General features: G+C 36.8%; 2 protein-coding genes across 6 annotated transcripts in view; both read right to left on the bottom strand.

Annotated features, from left to right (window-relative positions):
* Positions 1 to 20,569, bottom strand: part of LOC117315989 (nephrin-like) — a 402,896-nt gene that overhangs the window by 107,585 nt on the left and 274,742 nt on the right. The window contains exon 5 of one of the 3 annotated variants that reach the window (XM_033870471.1): positions 20,178 to 20,474. The exons of the other annotated variants lie outside the window; for them this stretch is intronic. Coding sequence (XP_033726362.1) covers positions 20,178 to 20,474 — 297 coding nt within the window. The remainder of the gene's footprint in view (positions 1 to 20,177; positions 20,475 to 20,569) is intronic. 3 annotated transcript variants of the gene reach the window in all.
* On the bottom strand, positions 643 to 18,602 carry LOC117315992. 3 transcript variants are annotated; one of them, XM_033870475.1, is made up of 9 exons: positions 18,393 to 18,602; positions 16,707 to 17,000; positions 16,126 to 16,254; positions 15,451 to 15,540; positions 14,769 to 14,843; positions 10,349 to 10,429; positions 9,864 to 9,953; positions 6,608 to 6,693; positions 643 to 4,911 (listed from the first exon to the last, which is right to left on the bottom strand). In XM_033870475.1, the coding sequence occupies exons 2-9, from the start codon at positions 16,936 to 16,938 to the stop codon at positions 4,768 to 4,770; spliced, it is 927 nt and encodes a 308-aa protein (XP_033726366.1). In that variant the 5' UTR covers positions 16,939 to 17,000; positions 18,393 to 18,602; the 3' UTR covers positions 643 to 4,767. The 3 variants fall into 3 exon arrangements, with proteins under 3 accessions (XP_033726366.1, XP_033726368.1, XP_033726369.1); XM_033870477.1 differs by having other exon boundaries at positions 9,876 to 9,953; XM_033870478.1 differs by lacking the exon at positions 14,769 to 14,843.

Below are 20,569 nucleotides of genomic sequence, written 5' to 3'. Positions count from 1 at the left end.
AGTAGTTGTGGTCTGTACCAGTAGTTGTGGTCTGTACCAGTAGTTGCGGTCTGTACCAGTAGTTGTGGTCTGTACCATTAGTTGTGATCTGTATCAGTAGTTGTGATATGTACCAGTAGTTGTGGTCTGTACCAGTAGTTGTGGTCTGTACCAGTAGTTGTGATCTGTATCAGTAGTTGTGGAATGTACCAGTAGTTGTGGTCTGTATCAGTAGTTGTGGTCTGTACCAGTAGTTGTGATCTGTACCAGCAGTTGTGATATGTACCAGTAGTTGTGGTCTGTACCAGTAGTTGTGGTCTGTACCAGTAGTTGTGATCTGTATCAGTAGTTGTGGAATGTACCAGTAGTTGTGGTCTGTATCAGTAGTTGTGGTCTGTACCAGTAGTTGTGGAATGTACCAGTAGTTGTGGTCTGTATCAGTAGTTGTGATCTGTACCAGTAGTTGTGGTCTGTACCAGTAGTTGTGGTATGTACCAGTAGTTGTGGTATGTACCAGCACTTGTGGTCTGTACCTGTAGTTGTGGTCTGTACCTGTAGTTGAGATCTGTATCAGTAGTTGTAATCTGTACCTGTAGGTGTGATCTGTATGAGCAGATGTGATATCTGTACCAGTAGTTTTAAAAAAAAAACACAAAACACATGCTTATATTGATACCTTTATTTGAAAAAAAACATACACAAAAGAATATCAGTCTGATGCTTTGAAATGGAGAAAATGAAACCATGGTTACATTTAAACATTGAATACAAACAAGCATCCCTCTCGTTTACATCTGTCTTCTAAGCGATTCATATTTCAAAGCTATCAATAAGACAAAATCTATATTTTATTGCTGTTGTTAAACTCATATAGATATACACCTACCCCAGGATTAAATAAATCTGTCCAGGGGCTCATGATATTTCTAACTATATACACAATCTCTTCACCGGCTCACATGGATGCACAGACATATATGAGTATACAAGAGGTCCAATGGGCCTTTATCTATCGCTCACCTGCTTCTAAAACAATTTTGCTCCGCTGATTCAGCCATTATTCAATTATAAGAGTATTGAGATTTAAGAGTATGTAAGAAAATATACTTAGACATTATCATTGAAAGATTTCGGAATATTTTAACACTGACTTTGAATGTTATTAATCTGAACAAAGTTTGTAGCCCTTCACTTCAGCATGCTACAGGCCAACAGGCCTCTTAGCTATTGAGAGGAATTTGTTTATAGACATGGGCATACTTGACCACTGTGACCTTGAATGTAGGTTAAGGTCATTCATTCAAACAAACTTCGTAGCACTTCATTCCAGCATGTTATAGACCAAAACTCAACTCAATATGCTTCTCAGTTATTGAGAAGTTGTGTAAAGAGAAACATTGACGCCGGACAAACAATGGACATGGCACAATGGCATCAGCTAACTTTGATCTTCAGGCAGGTGAGCTTACAAACTTTGAGTCAAGAAATTGTCAGTTTCGAGTTTTTAATGAATCTGCTAAAAGATGTAAAGTACAGTAGGTAATGTAAGTTCAAGTTATTCCAAAAGGAAACCATGAGTACAGGACTCAACACAGTATAACATGACAAGCATGCATGGTATTGCTAAATAATTACATGCCCCATTCCAGCCCCCGCTAAAACTAAAAATAGTAACAGTGACCTTGACCTTGACTCAAAAACCCTTAAACTTGAACTTGATCTGAAGATACTTATACTGAAGTTATATAACAACATTCAACAACATACATTGAAGCATGGCTGAAGAAATTGTGGAAGTCTGAGTGGAGAACTGACAGATGGAAAGACAGACAGACAGACAGACGGGGAGGCAACATATAACCCCCACCCCCTGGTTTCACAGGTCACATGTAGGGGACTAATAACAACAGATCTGTCAGGACCTATGGAGGGTAGTTCAGGAATGGACAATTCAGACAAAGAAATGATACAAATACCGAAAATGAAAATCACAGTTGGATATTATCACATGTATGAAATGTTATTTTGTAATATATATAAAACATTAAATAATCTGAAAATGCAACATTAATACTGAGAACATAGTAAAGAATTAAAATGAATATTGAGACATAACTACATGTAGCAGTAAAACTATACATCAGTCGACTACCATATTCAGCCACTGTAAATGGTCAGGAGTTATTTGTGAGCCACTTTTACTACTTTTTCAAAGTTGATGATTTTGCAAAAAAATGAGGAAGGGGCCCAATTTAGATGAGGACAGGAGCTCATTTTTAGATTTGGACTTATTATTGGACAGGGTTTTTTTGTGTGAGTAGGAGCTTATTAGTGTGTATGGGCTTATTTTTAGATATGAACTTATGAGCGGACAAGGGTTTATTTGTGGCCAGGGGCTTATTAGTGTGTAAGGGCTTATTTGTGGGCAGGGGTTTATCTGTGAACATGGTTTTGTTTCTGGGTGGAGGTTTTGTTGCGGACAAATTGAGCGTTAAAATGGAGAAAAGGGGCTTATATATCCTACCCGTAGTATATGGGCATAGGAATATTTGTAATAAAGGTGTATGATTTTGGGCAGGGACTTATCTATGGGGACAGATGTTTTTTGTAGTTAAGGGCTTATCTGTGGTCAGGTTCTTATTGGTTAATAATTATGATAATTAAACATTCAAACAAGAGCACAGGGAACAAAATCACCTGTCAGATCCTTATTAATTATTCAATATCTTTCTGTAATATACAGTCATATCTAAATCAAAACAATGTAATTGAAGCAATAAATGCTCGATCATTGAATAAATGCATCAAATTCAATCAGAATCAAACAAACAAAAAATGGAGAAAAAATATACATATAATGGTCTCTGTTCTAATGCAAAAGTGTTATTATCAATCAAGAATTGTTTAAGTGTAATAAATGAATCTAAATTAAAAACAAAAATGTGAAATGTACAATGAATGTATAAACGTTCTAACAAATTCAAAGGGTAATTGTAATTAATTAATGAATTTAAAAGACATTCGCAATCTCGGGACTAAATAAAAATAAAATAAACACAAAGGGTAATTGTTATAAGTTAATGCATTTAAGAGACATTGGCAATCTCGGGACTAAATAAAAATAAAATAAACACAAAGGGTAATTGTAATTAATTAATGAATTTAAAAGACATTGGCAATCTCGGGACTAAATAAAAATAAACTAAACACAGGGCAATCACTTTTGAAAATTTGTTGAATAAAAATGCCAGTCAGTAATCCCAATTGTAGATATTATGATTATTAACCCATCATTGTTTTGTAATTAACTGTTATACAATGTAAACTGGTCCCAAATACTGCAATCAACCGAATAACGAAGTCCACCTGCCCCTATAAATGTACCATTACCATATTCAGGCAAACAGGTGCACTAATTAAACATTAAACGCTCCTTTCCTCAATGATGATTGACTTTTCAGTCTATTGTTTTTCGCGAGGTAAAGGTATAATGTACATGTATACGTAAAAAACCTCTTATTTTTTACACCCAAATTTCACAAGGAACATGTTCCTGGTATGTACGCATGGTTTAGCAAAATTATGATTTTATGATGAAAATAATCATGATTATCTGAATATATATGTATATATTACTCATCTATTATACAGTGTAGGATCAAGAGTTTCTACCACAATAGGTGGGTATTATTCAACTACCGAGGCATGAAATAATCATTAAAACTGTTGAATAACATTCATTTTATACCACACGCGGAATAAACCCTAGAAACGTTTTGATTTGTTGACATGGTGACCTTTGACCTGAACTGCAATTGTTATTAACGTCATCAATAATCGAATGACGTCACATCACTGGGTCCTGACCGTCTATTGTACACCTTATTCGCATACGCAAAATTAGACTTGGCCATGTTCCCCTATGATTCAAGCCATTGTCATTGTGGTAGAAACAGGTCACACGACTCGTGATTTTTGGATATGGAATTTATTTCACACTCGTTAGTTATCTTTTAAAGTGAAATTAATTCCATATCCAACAACTACTCATTGTGTAACCTCTATATACGACATTGGTACAAAGCTTCCTTCAAATAATACCTCAAAGTAGCATGAGGGGGCCCGTTCACCAAGTGAAATTTATTTTACAAACCATGTATACTGATGTTTTAACAAAAAACAAATTCAATATTTAAAGATACATAGTACAGGCCTATATATATGTTTGATTATATTTCTCACATACTAAAAAAAAGTATATAAGTTAACAGATTTTGCGACATCATTTCATAGCGCAATCATATCACCAATGTCCCATAAAATGTGAGTCCAAATTGATGAAGTTATCAATTTGTGACGTGGTTACAACATATAAAACGATGACATCATGCTATAAAGGGCGTGCCATCTGTCGTTCCCTACCCCATGTGACATTGATTTACCCCATCCCTATAGCAACAAGGAGATCACTCCGTGAAATACGTGAGAATATGTCCATCCACAGATGTGGTTTAATTGTCACAGAGGTATACTGCTATGATGGTCATTGGTTGCATTTCCACAACTTTAGCACAGAGGTATGAAAATGATAAAATTTCCACCATGTAACTTATGCATGAACAATTTTCCTATACTCCTATAGAGCCAACTATCTTAGTGAGGTGCCAGGTTTTGATAATCTAATGACTAGTCCTTCAATGCTAACAGAACCGATTAATACATGTACCCTGGTTAAAGATATATCTCTGAAAAGACACAACAATTCTACGTCCTGGTGGCCCGTTGTTGTCAAGTTTGGGGCGGCGCAGTCTTTGAAAAGTCAACAAGGGCATATTCATTTCTGTCATCGGCCCCATGAATGACACCTTTTCCTCTGCCAGGCTGAGGTTTGATCTCAACGTCAATGTAGATAAGTCCGTCTTCGTTAGTTTTCTGTGTAACATAAACGTGACATTATAATACCATGGTAAGTTGACTGTGTAACATAACATTATAACATCCTGGTTGTTGTCTTGGACAAATTGTGACATCAATGTCATGTGGTTTAGGTGTAATGACCTTTGACTAGCTCTGATATCACTGTCTTATGGTTTTGGTGTAATGACATTTGGCTAATTGTGACATCAATGTCTTGTTGTGGTTTAGGTGTAATGACCTTTAACTAGCTCTGATATCACTGTCTTGTCGTGGTTTTGGTGTTATGACCTTTGGCTAATTGTGACATCAATGTCTTGTTCTGGTTTTGGTGTTATGACATTTTACTAGTTCTGATATCACTGTCTTGTTGTGGTTTTGGTGTAATGACATTTGACTAGTTCTGACATCACTGTCTTGTGGTTTTGATGTAATGACCTTTGGCTAATTGTGGTATCTCTGTTTTGTTGTTTTAGAGTAAGAACTTTGGGCTGTTTCTGACATCACTGTTGTTTTAGAGTAATGACCTTGAGCTGTTTCTGACATCACTGTTGTTTTAGAGTAATGACCTTGGGCTATATTTGACATCATTGTGTTGTGGTGGCTTTGGAGTAATGGCATTCTGTTATTTGTGATATCACTGTCATGTAGTTTTGGAGTAATGACCTTTGGCTCGAAGGGAAGGCACTGTTGCTTTGGTGTTTAAGAGTAATGACCTTGGGATTGATGGGACGTCACTGTCTTGTGGTTTTGGATAATAACCTTGGGCTAGTTGTGAAATCACTGTCTTGTGGTTTTGAAGTAATGCCTTTGGGCTACATTGACCTCCATGTCTTTTTTTTTGTTGTAGTTTTGGAGTAATGACCTTTGGTAAAATGTGACATCACCCTTGTTTTGTGGTTTTGGAGTAATGACCTTTGGTAAGATGTGACATCACTCTTGTTTTGTATTTTTGGAGTAATGACCTTTGGTTAGATGTGACATCACCCTTGTTTTGTGGTTTTGGAGTAATGACCTTTGGTTAGATGTGACATCAGCCTTGTTTTGTAGTTTTGGAGTTATGACCTTTGGTTAGATGTGACATCATCCTTGTTTTGTAGTTTTGGAGTAATGACCTTTGGTTAGATGTGACATCACCCTTGTTTTGTATTTTTGGAGTAATGACCTTTGGTTAGATGTGACATCACCCTTGTTTTGTAGTTTTGGAGTAATGACCTTTGGTTAGATGTGACATCACCCTTGTTTTGTAGTTTTGGAGTAATGACCTTTGGTTAGATGTGACATCACCCTTGTTTTATAGTTTTGGAGTAATGACCTTTGGTTAGATGTGACATCACCCTTGTTTTCTGGTTTTGGAGTATCACTGTCTTGTTGTTTCGGAGTAATGACCTTGGGCTAGTTGTGACACTTGTTTTGTTTTTCAGAGAAATTACCTATACAGCTAGTTCTATATCGATTATTGAGGTAGCTACCAGCTACTACAAATGGACCTTAATACAAAATGGTAGAATACTGACTATAACAGCTTAGATCACAATATCCATTTAAGAGCAAGAAAATACTGTCATGAGAATGTTTGAAATGCATTGGTATTAAAGTGCCCATTAGATATCTGTGTCACTTAGATGCTGAAAATATCTAATAATCATGTTTAAATTTCAACACAGTCCTAAATCACTTTTGGCAGGAAAATGATGAAGTACAAAATTCTCACCCGTGAGGGTCCTGGTTTTGGTTCTTTGGACGACTTCCCTGCACCTGATTTTGCAGGAGCACTATTCTTATAGATTGTTTCCTGACCTTTAAAAAATAATACGAGTCTCATTATCTATTAACTGCTAGTAATTAACTCAAGGAATATACTCGTTAATTATTTCATTGGCTATAGTGCAAGCATTTATTTATCATTAATCTAATATCGTTTGTAACAAGCATTTTCATTGGCTTAGAAATTTACTTTGTATGTTATAAGAGCATAACATAAAACATGAGGCCCATGGGGCCTGTATCGCTCACCTGGTTGGATTAGACCAAATGTCGAAATAATGTTCATATTCAATTTGTTTTATTTGTAAAACTCTAACAATGCTATATATGGTTATAGTGTGGGAATCCGAACTGCTTTAAAGATTAATGAAGTCCAGACTCTCTAAGGTCTGAAAGACCACAAGAATTATTTATAGAACATGCATTCATCACTTTATGACTATAGTAGCGATTTACAGGAATTACCTCTATTTCACCTATTGGGCCCCGCCCCTTTGGCCCTCCGGGGATCAGAGTCACCATTTTTGCAAAATCTGTTCCCCTGTTTCTGACCAAATTGGGTTCAAATCCATTCATAACCTGATGACTAGTAGCAATTCAAAGGATTTACCTCTATTTCCCCCACTGGGCCCCGCCCTTTTGGCCCCTTTAGGGTCAGAGTCACCGTTTATGCAAAATCTGTTCCCCTTCCCCAAGGATGTTTCGGACCAAATTGGGTTCAAATCCATTCATAACTTTATGACTAGTAGCAATTTAAAGGAATTACCTCTATTTTCCTTATTGGGCCCCGTCCCTTTGGCCCCTTGGGGGTCAGAGTCACCATCTATGCAAAATCGTGTTCCCCTTCCTCCAAGGATGTTTCTGACTAAATTGGGTTCAAATCCATTCATAACTTAATGACAAGTAGCGATTTAAAGGAATTACCTCTATTTCCCCTATTGGGCCCCGCCCCTTTAGCCCCTTTGGGGTCAGAGCCACCATTTATGCAAAATCTGTTCCCCTTCCCTCAAATATATCTGACCAAATTGGGTTCAAATTGATTCATAACTTTATGACAAGTAGCGATTTTAAAGGAATTACCTTTATTTCCCCTATTGGGCCCCACCCCTTTGGTCCCTTTGGGGTCAGAGCCACCATTTATGCAGAATATCTTCCCCTTTCCCCAGGGATATTTCTGACCAAATTCGGTTCAAATCCATTCATAACTTTATGACTAGTACAGATTTAGAGGAATTACCTCTATTTCTCATATTTGGCCCGGCCCCTTTGGCCCCTTTAGGGTCAGAATCACCATTTATGCAAAATCTGTTCCCTTCCCCAGCAATGTTTCTGACCAAATTGGGTTCAAATCCATTCATAACTTTATGACAAGTAGCGATTTAAAGGAATTACCTTTAATTTCCTCTATTGGCCCCCGCCCTTTGGTCCCTTTGGGGTCACAGCCACCATTTATGCAAAATCTCTTCCCCTTCCCCCAAGGATGTTTCTGACCAAATTGGGTTCAAATCCATTCATAACTTTATGACAAGTAATGATTTAAAGGAATTACCTTTAATTTCCCCTATTGGGCCCCGCCCCTTTGGCCCCTCGGGGTCAGAGCCACCATTTATGCAAAATCTCTTCCCCTTCCCCCAAGAATGTTTCTGACCAAATTGGGTTCAAATCCATTCATAACTTAATGACTAGTAGAGATTTAGAGGAATTAACTCTATTTCCCATATTTGGCCCCGCCCCTTTGGCCCCTTTAGGGTCAGAGTCACCATTTATGCAAAACGTGTTCCCCTTTCCCCAAGGATGTTTCTGACCAAATTGGGTTCAAATCCATTCATAACTTTATGACAAGTAGCGATTTAAAGGAATTACCTCTATTTCCCCTATTGGGCCCTGCCCCTTTGGCCCCTCAGGGGTCAGCTAGAGTCACCATTTATGCAAAATCCGTTCCCATTCTGCCAAGGATGTTTCTGGCCAAATTTGGTCGAAATTCAATAAGAACTTTTTGACTAGTATCGATTTGAAGCAAATGTTGACGAACGGACGGACGGACGACGGACGGACGACGGACGCCGCTCCATGGCATAAGAGCTAGTCCATCAATAAATTGAATTTTTACAGGGTATTGATAAAATCATAAGTTAAAGCCTTTACTTGAATAATCAATAGCACCCAGCTTGTGAATCTGTTTAAATCCAAGTAATGCTATGTCCTCAATATGAGAGCTATGGTTGTCTTGTTTAAGTTCTTATAGCCTAAACAATGATAAATACTATATTGTCTGTTCATGATGTTCATATTTTATATTTACCATATTTTACCCTAACATACAGATCAATCCAGACTATGTACAAGTTTTAATACAACATATACCTGTAACTTTACCCTAACATACAGACCAATCTAGACTATGTACAAGTTTTACTACCAACATATACCTATAACTTTACCCTAACATACAGACCAATCTAGACTATGTACAAGTTTTAATACAACATATACCTGTAACTTTACCCTAACATACAGACCAATCTAGACTATGTACAAGTTTTACTACCAACATATACCTGTAACTTTACCCTAACATACAGACCAATCTAGACTATGTACAAGTTTTAATACAACATATACCTGTAACTTTACCCTAACATACAGACCAATCTAGACTATGTACAAGTTTTACTACCAACATATACCTGTAACTTTACCCTAACATACAGACCAATCTAGACTATGTACAAGTTTTAGTACCAACATATACCTGTAACTTTACCCTAACATACAGATCAATCTAGACTATGTACAAGTTTTAATACAACATATACCTGTAACTTTACCCTAACATACAGACCAATCTAGACTATGTACATGTTTTAATACAACATATACCTGTTACTTTACCCAAACATACAGACCAATCTAGACTATGTACAAGTTTTAATACCAACATATACCTGTAACTTTACCCTAACATACATACCAATCTAGACTATGTACAAGTTTTACTACCAACATATACCTGTAACTTTACCCTAACATACAGACCAATCTAGACTATTGTACAAGTTTTAATACAACATATACCTATAACTTTACCCTAACATACAGACCAATCTAGACTATGTACAAGTTTTAATACAACATATACCTATAACTTTACCCTAACATACAGACCAATCTAGACTATGTACAAGTTTTAATACAACACATACCTGTAACTTTACCTTTGGGCGGTTTTGATACAACAGCGTACTCATTGTTATCGTTGTCTGTGCTCCCGATGTTATTTTTCGCAGCGCCACCTGGTGAAAAATATCATCAGACAAGTCAAGTAACTATTTATTAAACACACAAAAAGTGTTTACTTTGTCAGTCCTTAAACTTAAGACTGGTGATGTCAATGATATTTTAGCAGGTCAGTTCTATTTAAGAGTTATGACCAGTTTTAGTCCAAGACCAGTTTTTACAAAAAAAAAAAAAAAAATTTCTATTTGGTTTTATTTTGTTCTGTATTTTGCGGGAGCCCCTAGCTGAGCATCAACTGAGTGCCCAAGGACCAAAGATGCTCCTGATTATAATTTGCTACTTTGACTTCTTTCGTTAAACAACCAAAATAAGAACCACCAGAAAAACAAACTTTGCAGTATGTAAATATACATGAAATATCGATCAGACCTGGAGCATGTATAATTCTTACCTTTGCCTTTTGATGGTTTTGATACGACTGCATACTCAGCATTGGCATCTGTTAGTTGTACTTCATTTCTTGAAGCACCACCTGGTGGAAAACACAATATAGAATGATCGTTAAGATATCTAAAGGTTGAATACGAAGCAAAAAAAAACCCAGAGATCCCAGAGGGATCTTGGCGCCCACTATTGAATGATCTTTATAGGTTCCATGTTAGATTGATCTTCTCTCTATTTTTGCTTTCCTCTTACTAATCTGTGTGAATTGGGAAACATTCCTCCAGTACTTTTCAAACAAGGGGAACCTATATATGAAGTCTGAGATTTAGCGATAATGGCTTTCTGTTGGCCATGTTTTTTTTCAGATTGGTCCAAAAAAGCAATATGAGTGACCAAGGGGAACCTACATATGAAATTTTAGAAAGATCCCTTCAGTACCTCCTGTAAAATACCAATAACAAGCTTCAATTGTCAAAATCCAAGATGGCTGCCTGTGGGACATTTTGTTATCAGAATGGCTCCAAAAGTTAATATGCATAAATAGGGACCAAGGGGAACCTGCATATTAATTTTTAGAAAGTTCCCTTCAGTACTTTCTAAGAAATAGCGATAACTAACTTCAATAGTCAAAATCCAAGATGGCTGCCTGTCGGCCATATTGTTTTCAGAATGGTTTCAAAAGTTAATATGCACAACTAGGGACAAAGGGGAGTCTACATATTAAATTTGGGAAAGATCTCTATAGTACTTTCTGAGAAATAGAGATAATAAGAATTGTTTACGGACGGACGGACCATGGACCACGGAAGCAGGGCGATTTGAATAGCCCTCCATCTGATGATGGTGGGCTAAAAAAAGAAGATTTAGTCTCAAATCCAATTGCTAATTCTAAGTCTCAAAGCTAACTTCAAATTTAAGTCTCAACTTAAGCAAACACGCTACATGGAATATGTCTGTATCCCGTTGCATTCATACCAGTGTAAATACAATCAAAACATCGTTCAATCCCTATGTGTACACTTCGCTATATCTGGTTTGGTTGATTTTGTTTAACGTCCCATTTACAGCCAGGGTCATTTAAGGATGTGCCAGGTTTTGGAGGTGGAGGAAAGGCGGAGTACCTGGAGAAAAACCACCGACCTACGATCAGTACCTGGCAGCTGCCCCACGTAGGTTTCGAACTCACGACCAAGGGGTGAAAGAGTAGTAATAAAGGGTAGGGACACCTTACCACTCAGCCAGGGTATATATGTACACAAAGGAATGAAGCTCGGGAATCTCAAGTCTGTCCCTAACTTCACTAGTAAGGGACTAAATAGTTATCAGTGTAAAATACAAATCAAAACAAACCAGGGACTGGTATTCTGGTATTAATTCACAATAAAATGTGACACCAATATATTTTGTTTTGTGATTAAAAATCAGGTGAATTTCTTCGTAGTCGCACTGTCCCCTGATTAAGCCAAAAACACAGGAAAAACTTTGATTGAGTCCAAAACAAAAAATACATCGATTGAGTCCAAAACACAAATATACATTGATTGGGTCCAAAACACACAAAAAAAACTTGATTGCGTCCAAAATACAAGAAAACCTTGATCGAGTCCTAAACACAAGAAAACCTTGATTGAGTCCAAAACACAAGAAAACCTTGATTGAGTCCAAAATTAAAGAAAATCTTAGTCAAGTCCAAAACACAAGAAAACCTCTTTTGAGTCCAGAACACAAAAATACTTTGAGTGAGCCCAAAACACAAGAAAACCTTGATTGAGTCCATAACACAAAATACCTTGATTGAGTCCAAAACACAAGAAAACCTTGATTGATGAGTCCAAAACACAGGAAAACCTTGATTGAGTCCAAAACACAAGGAAATTTTGATTGAGTCTAAACTACAAAAATACCTTGATTGAGTCCAAAACACAAGAAAACCTTGATTGAGTTCAAAACACAAAAGAAAAACCTTGGTTGAGTCCATGACACAAGAAAACCTTGATTGAGTCCAAAACACAAGAAAACCTTGGTCGAGTCCAAAACACAAGAAAACCTTGATCGAGTCCTAAACACACGAAAACCTTGGTCGAGTCCAAAACACAAGAAAACCTTGGTCGAGTCCAAAGCACAAGAAAACCTTGGTCGAGTCCAAAACACAAGAAAACCTTGGTCGAGTCCAAAACACAAGAAAACCTTGGTCGAGTCCAAAACACAAGAAAACCTTGGTCGAGTCCAAAACACAGGAAAACCTTGGTCGAGTCCAAAACACAAGAAAACCTTGGTCGAGTCCAAAACACAAGAAAACCTTGGTCGAGTCCAAAGCACAAGAAAACCTTGGTCGAGTCCAAAACACAAGAAAACCTTGGTCGAGTCCAAAGCACAAGAAAACCTTGGTCGAGTCCAAAGCACAAGAAAACCTTGGTCGAGTCCAAAACACAAGAAAACCTTGATTGAGTCCAAAACACAAAAGAAAAACCTTGGTTTAGTCCACGACACAAGAAAACCTTGACTGAGTCCAAAACACAAGAAAAGCTTGACTGAGTACAAAACACAACAAAAACTTGATTGAGTCCAAAAAATAAAATGTTGATTGAGTCCAAAACACACACAAAAAAAAAAAATCTCAAGTGAGTTCAAAACACAAGAAAACTTTGATTGGGCCCAATCAAAACACAGAAAAACCTAAGTCACTGTTTAAGTTTTGATTGATGTAATAAGAAAGATAAACTGTCTAAAACGTTTTGATACTGTACCATATAAACCTACCTTTTGATGGTTTTGATACTGTACCATATAAACCTACCTTTAGATGGTTTTGATACTGTACCATATCAACCTACCTTTAGATGGTTTTGATACTGTACCATATAAACCTACCTTTGGGTGGTTTTGATACTGTACCATATAAACCTACCTTTGGGTGGTTTTGATACTGTACCATATAAACCTACCTTTGGGTGGTTTTGATACTGTACCATATAAACCTACCTTTAGATGGTTTTGATACTGTACCATATCAACCTACCTTTGGATGGTTTTTATACTGTACCATATCAACCTACCTTTGGGTGGTTTTGATACTGTACCATATAAACCTACCTTTGGGTGGTTTTGATACTGTACCATATAAACCTACCTTTAGGTGGTTTTGATACTGTACCATATCAACCTACCTTTGGGTGGTTTTTATACTGTACCATATCAACCTACCTTTGGTGGTTTTGATACTGTACCATCTAAACCTACCTTTGGGTGGTTTTGATACTGTACCATATAAACCTACCTTTGGGTGGTTTTGATACTGTACCATATCAACCTACCTTTGGGTGGTTTTGATACTGTACCATCTAAACCTACCTTTGGGTGGTTTTGATACTGTACCATATAAACCTACCTTTGGGTGGTTTTGATACTGTACCATATAAACCTACCTTTGGGTGGTTTTGATACTGTACCATATAAACCTACCTTTGGGTGGTTTTTATACTGTACCATATAAACCTACCTTTGGGTGGTTTTGATACTGTACCATATAAACCTACCTTCGGGTGGTTTTGATACTGTACCATATAAACCTACCTTTGGTTGGTTTTTATACTGTACCATATCAACCTACCTTTGGATGGTTTTGATACTGTACCATATAAACCTACCTTTAGATGGTTTTGATACTGTACCATATAAACCTACCTTTGGATGGTTTTTATACTGTACCATATCAACCTACCTTTGGATGGTTTTGATACTGTACCATATCAACCTACCTTTGGATGTTTTTTATACTGTACCATATAAACCTACCTTTGGGTGGTTTTGATACTGTACCATATCAACCTACCTTTGGATGGTTTTTATACTGTACCATATAAACCCACCTTTGGATGGTTTTTATACTGTACCATTTGAACAAACTTGGTAGCCCTTCACCTCAGCATGCTACAGGCCCAATATCTAGTCCCTGGGCCTCTTGGTTATTGAGAAGAAGCTGGTTGAAGATTATAGCGTATTTGACCCAAGCGACCTTGAATGAAGGTCAAGGCCATTTATTTGAACAAACTTGGTAGCCCTTCACCCCATATGCTACAGGCTCAATATCAAGTACATGGGTCTCTTGGTAATTGAGAAGAAGTTGTTTGAAGAGTATAGCCTATTTGACTCATGTGACCTTGAATGAAGGTAAAGGTAATTCATTTTAACAAACTTTGTAGCCTTCAGCCCAGGCCCAATATCAAGTCCCTGGGGCTCTTAGTTATTAAGAAGAAATTGTTTAAATGAAAAACTTGACGCCAGACGGCCGGCCGGACGATGGACACCGCACCACGGCATACGCTCACTTGCCTTTTGGGCAGGTGAGCTAAAAACAAACTTTGCAGTATGTAAATGTACCATGTACATGATATATCTATCAGACCCGGAGCCAGTATGATTCTTACCTTTTGGTGGTTTTGATACCACTGCATACTCAGCATTGACATCTGTTGTTTCTACTTTATTTCTTGAAGCGCCACCTGGTGTAAAACACAATATAGAATGATAGTTAAGATAATTAAGGACATGCCAGATTTTGGAGGTGGAGGACAGTTGGAGTACCCGGAGAAAAACCAAGTACTAGGCAACTGCCCCACAAGGGATTCAAACTCACAACCCAGGGGTGAAGGACTAGTAATAAAGTGTAGGGACACCTTACTTGATTAAGTCGAAAACACAAAAATACCTTGATTAAGTCGAAAGCACAAAAATACCTTGATTAAGTCAAAAACACAAGAAAAACTTGATTAGGTCGAAAACACAAGAAAAACTTGATTAAGTCGAAAACACAAAAATACCTTGATTGGTTCCAAAACACACAAAAAACCTCTATTGAGTCCAAAACACTAGAAAACCTTGATGGAGTCCAAAATAAAACCTTGATTGAGTCCAAAATAAAACCTTGATTGAGTTCAAAACACCAAAAAAATCGCAAGTGAGTTCAAAACACAAGAAAACTTTGATTGAGGCTAATCAAAACCCAAGAAAACCTAAGTCACTGTTTAAGTTTTGATTGATGTAATATAATGATAGATGAACTGTCTAAAAAGTGTTGATACTGTACCATATAAATATTTTTAAACCTACCTTTGGGTGGTTTTGATACCACAGCGTACTCGTTGTTATCTGTGGTTGCAAATTCATGTTTTGTATCACCACCTAGTTTTTTGGCGCCACCTGGTGAAATGACAATAAAAAAGTGTGTATGTTGACAATAGAATTATGTAGACAGAGACCATATATATGTATACCTGTTTATATCACAATACAATTTTGCAAACAAAAAATGTATATATACCTGTATATAATAAAATTATGTAAGCAGAAAATGTATACATATAATGGCTTTTTCTCACTGGCTTGTGGCCTTTTTGTCTCATTTTTGGAAGAAAACTGATGAATTGGGAAAGATTTGTTTGGGAGTAAATTGCCAATTTTGGAAAATTGGCTTAAATCTGATAATTTCAATTGAGAATGGTTGGCATTAACAGCCTAAGAAAGCCCTCAAATAAAGCCCTGAAGTTGTCCAAAGTTTCCAGTTTTTTTAAAGTCTTTATCTTAAAATGGACCAAGTATTGAATCCTATTACATCAATTTTCACTGGAAAAAAACTTATGATACACCAATGTAAAATGGACAACATTATGCCAAACTAACATTTGGGCACAATCTGTGACACTCAATTGCAAGTCAACATTATGTTTACGTATATTGTGTGTTCACAAGTCAAAATTGCAAGCTGACATACAATATCATAATTACCTTGTTGATTCCGTTTCTGCTTAAACACCAGGAGACCGATGATCCCGGCGACAACCGCAAGAAGGATTATAACAACCACCACTATGATGACAGTCAAGTTGGACTGGGGGGCGGCTGGCGGGGGGAGCGCTGGAAATAAAGTCAGGGCCATGAAATTTACAAAAGCAATATCATCATCTTTGAGAGAATATGGTGTACATTTCTTTTCTTGGTGAATATTTTTACATTTTGTGACAAAAAATATATACATCAGACCAAAGTATTGTAAAAATGACTAGATTAATGTAAAAATGACAAAACTATTTTAGATATGACCAAAGTATATATACTTTGGTCATATCTAAAATAATTTTGTCATTTTTACAATATATTGTAGAAAAGACTAAGTATTGTAGAAACGACTAAAATATTGTAGAAACGACTAAAATATTGTAGAAATTACTAAAATATTGTAGAAATGACTAAAATATCGTAGAAATGACTAAAAATACTGTAGAAATGACTGAAGTGCTGTAGAAATGACTAAAGTATATTGTAGATATGACCCAACAATGGACTTTTACAATGAAAAGAAAACTTACCAACAGTCCGGACACTTATCTCCGAGGAATTTCCCTTTCCGATTTTGTTAGATACATTGAGTCTGATGATGTAGTCAGTGAAAGGGGCGAGTCCCTCAAGTGTGTGTGTCATCGGTACTCCCTGACCTTCATCAGAGATATTCAATGTGTCGGTAACCCATTCTTTGCCGACTGCCATAATGTCAACATGGAATTGCTGTGGATTCCCACCGTCAAATCCTGGTGTCCACATGACTCTGACATTATCAGACCCCACATCTGATACACTAAAGTTGATCGGTCTATCAGGTACATCTATAATGCAGGGAAAGCAACAAAGGTATATATGGTGATAGAAAAAATATTTCACAAATTTTCATTCTCTGAAATTTTAGTGCAATACTAAATTTAACAGATTAGTGCAATGACGTAAAACAATCATATTCTAAAGTAGCAGTGCTAAAACACATCAAAGTACTCATACTATAATATTATCATTTGTAAGTTATTATAGTGCTCAATGTCCTTTTATTGAGTTTTTCATTTTAAAAAAATTGGCAATAATATTTTTGATAGCAAACACATATATTGGTTTTTGCAATTTTATCAGATTTTATCAGATGGTTGCAAGTTATTAATAGGGTCACTGAGATTAAATTAGGTCACTTTGACTTATGTGGTTACTGAGCTAATCAGGGTCACTGTGAGTTATTAATAGTGTCATTGTCAAAATAGGTCACTGTGGCTGATTAATGTGGTTACTGAGCTAATTAGGTCACTGTAACTTGTTAATGTGGTTAGTGAGCTAATTGAGTGACGGAGTTATTAATAGGGTCATTGTGAGCTAATCAGGTCACTGGCTGATTAATGTGGTTACTGAGCTAATTAGGTCACTGTAACTTATTGATGTGATTACTTAGCTAGTCAGGTCACTGTGAGTTATTAATAGAGGAACTTTGATCTAATCAGGTCACTGAGTTATTAATAGGGTCATTGTGATTTAATTAGGTCACTGAGTTATTAATAGGGTCATTGTGATCTAATTAGGTCACTGAGTTATTAATAGGGTCATTGTGATCTAATCAGGTCACTGAGTTATTAATAGGGTCATTGTGATTTAATCAGGTCACTGAGTTATTAATAGGGTCATTGTGATTTAATTAGGTCACTGAGTTATTAATAGGGTCATTGTGATCTAATTAGGTCACTGAGTTATTAATAGGGTCATTGTGATTTAATCAGGTCACTGAGTTATTAATAGGGTCATTGTGATTTAATCAGGTCACTGTGAGTTATTAATAGGGTCATTGTGAGCTAATCAGGTCACTGAGTTATTAATAGGGTCATTGTGATTTAATTAGGTCACTGTGAGTTATTAATAGGGTCATTGTGATTTAATTATGTCACTGTGAGTTATTAATAGGGTCATTGTGATCTAATTAGGTCACTGTGAGTTATTAATAGGGTCATTGTGAGCTAATCAGGTCACTGTGAGTTATTAATAGGGTCATTGTGATTTAATTAGGTCACTGTGAGTTATTAATAGGGTCATTGCTAATGTAATCATGTCACTGTGATTTCATCAGTGGTTTCCTGCTAGTTGTTCAATACAGTATAAGAACCAAATCAAAAGTAAATATGAGCAGCTATAAAACTCAGCAAACAAACAAACAGCAATGAAAAGCGAGATATTTTGAGATATTTTACCTTCAGGGCGTATCTGGAATGTGACTGTCAATGTCCCTTGTATACCGTTAGTGATGTTAACGTGATATTTTCGGTAGTCGTTCACAGACCTGACCTGGACATTCCCCTGACAGTATACGTATAGTCGTTGTTTTGTAGAACAGGAAGGGTCCTCACACCATCAGACCATTGGCCAGTTGGCACTGGGTTGGCGATCACTGTGACATTGAGTGAGATGGTCTGATCCTTTCTCCCTGCCAATCCAATTACAATATTGGCAGACCCAAGTCTTCGTGGGGTACCTAGAACATTAACATACAATTTGAGCTGTGCATGTCTCGATCCCCCTGAACACATAATGGAAGTCATCCTGTTCACATCACTGATCACATAATTGGCTCTACAATTAAGTCCATACAAATCAAAGGTTGGAGTTTTATAATTTCAAAAAGCAAAACTGACTTCATATTAAATAATTGCACAATATATGACATTTGTAAGTAATAAATATAAAGATGGTGATATCTCTGTTCTTAATTTGAAGATATTTCAGTGAGCCAAAAACTCAGATTTTTAAAATAATTTTGATCAAATATATAAGCTATCAGGTATAATTTCAGTATGTCAGATATCAAGTGATTCTTGATTCCTGGAGTACGTTCTCGAGTAAGTCAGCATCAACATCAACGGAATGTTTCTGGAATTTAGAAATAATAACATTTTTTTTATTTAAATCAACTGAAGAGCATCATCATACTTACAACTAACTTGAAGTCCAAACTGCTTCACCTCGGGGTTGACATTGCTTCTATTCTGAGTGACGAAGTTGGTCGCCCTGACGCCATACATTCCTGTGTGGTTACACTGAAGATTATTTAATTCAACATTGTATATTCCAGCAGTGTCAGAAACTGTACCCATCGCAACTGTTTTCTGGTTATTTAACAAAATTACATTAGGTTTGGGGTGGCTGCTGATGTCAAGGCTGAGCACCAAACTGAAATCTTCTGCGATTCTGATGTCACTTGTTCCGACTGGTCGATATGTATCAGTTTCGTCAAGGTACCTCACCATCGTGATTAGAGGTGGAACTGGGGACAATTAAAGTGAATTTGATGAGTCAAACATTGAAGGATTAATGTCATTTTTATTGTGTATTGTTACAGAAGCATAGTTTTTTAATGGGAGGAAGGAGTAATGAAAAATACTCTGCCTGAGCTAGAGCTCGAACTTAAGCAAACTTTTGCTCTCAAAGCAAACATCCTAACACTAGGAATATTCCCACCATCATGAACTAGTAAGGTGACCTACACTTTCCACTTAAACATTATACAAACAAGAGGCCCAGTTGGCCTGTATCCTGATCAACACTTGCAGGTTAATTCAGCAATGCCAAAGCATTGTATCTTTCAATGTTCAAGTTTTTTGGTTTTAAAAAGTCTGAATGTGACTTAATTGTGACCCATAACCTTGACTAATGATAACCAAATTGGTAATGGTGTATTTGATATGAGCTAAATCTGTCAAGAAGTTCACTAGATATCTTGCTTGTCTGCATGGACAAAGTCAATTGATTATATTACCTTCGCTACCCCCACCTTCCACTCACAACCTCCAAACCTCGACCCCCATCTCCCAACCAATTCCCATCTCCTCGCCTGATCCCCACAGACCCTTGATCGATCCCCCACCCCCTTTTTTATTATGCCTATAGTACATATACTCTCAGTCAAACTTCCAAATTCTATCTCTATGCAAAGAGAGTAGTGGAATTGACTCATCCCTGCCCAGACTTCATATACTTACAATAAATTTCAACTGTTACTTTCTTTTCCATTGTTGGTGCAGTGAAACCTGCATTTGTCGACAGTCGTGCTTTACAGGTGTAAGTTACCTCCCTTGTTCTGGGGAGTCTACTGTCCCTCAACTCCAGCTGATTATCTGTTGTCCCACGTGGCGATATCAATGAGGCGCCTTGTCTCCGCCACTCCATGACACATGATGGGTTACAGTCAGTTTTACAGACCACAGGACCATACCCATCTTCCCTGATCAATGGAGACCGACCCTCAGTGCCCTCTATCTTTATAAACTGAGGCCCATCTGGGAAAAAAATGTAAATTAAAGTACGTACTGAAATATATTTTACATTGTGTAAGAAGATAGGCCATGATTTGATGTTCATTGTTTTTATGTAC

This window comes from Pecten maximus, chromosome 17 (genome assembly GCF_902652985.1).
Source record: "Pecten maximus chromosome 17, xPecMax1.1, whole genome shotgun sequence".
Classification (NCBI taxonomy): domain Eukaryota; kingdom Metazoa; phylum Mollusca; class Bivalvia; order Pectinida; family Pectinidae; genus Pecten; species Pecten maximus.
The sequence above is the reverse complement of the archived record's forward strand: the minus strand, read 5'-3'. Positions and strand labels throughout refer to the sequence as shown.

Bases quoted from the DNA above. Each gene is read 5' to 3' on its own strand.
- LOC117315992 (XM_033870475.1), bottom strand. From the start codon at position 16,938: ATGTGGACACCAGGATTTGACGGTGGGAATCCACAGCAATTCCATGTT. The intron at 10,430-14,768 runs GTAAGAATCATA...GTTTTCCACCAG, and splicing joins GGTATCAAAACCACCAAAAG to GTGGTGCTTCAAGAAATGAA. The intron at 6,694-9,863 runs GTATGTGTTGTA...TATTTTTTAAAG, and splicing joins GCCCAAAGGTAAAGTTACAG to GTCAGGAAACAATCTATAAG.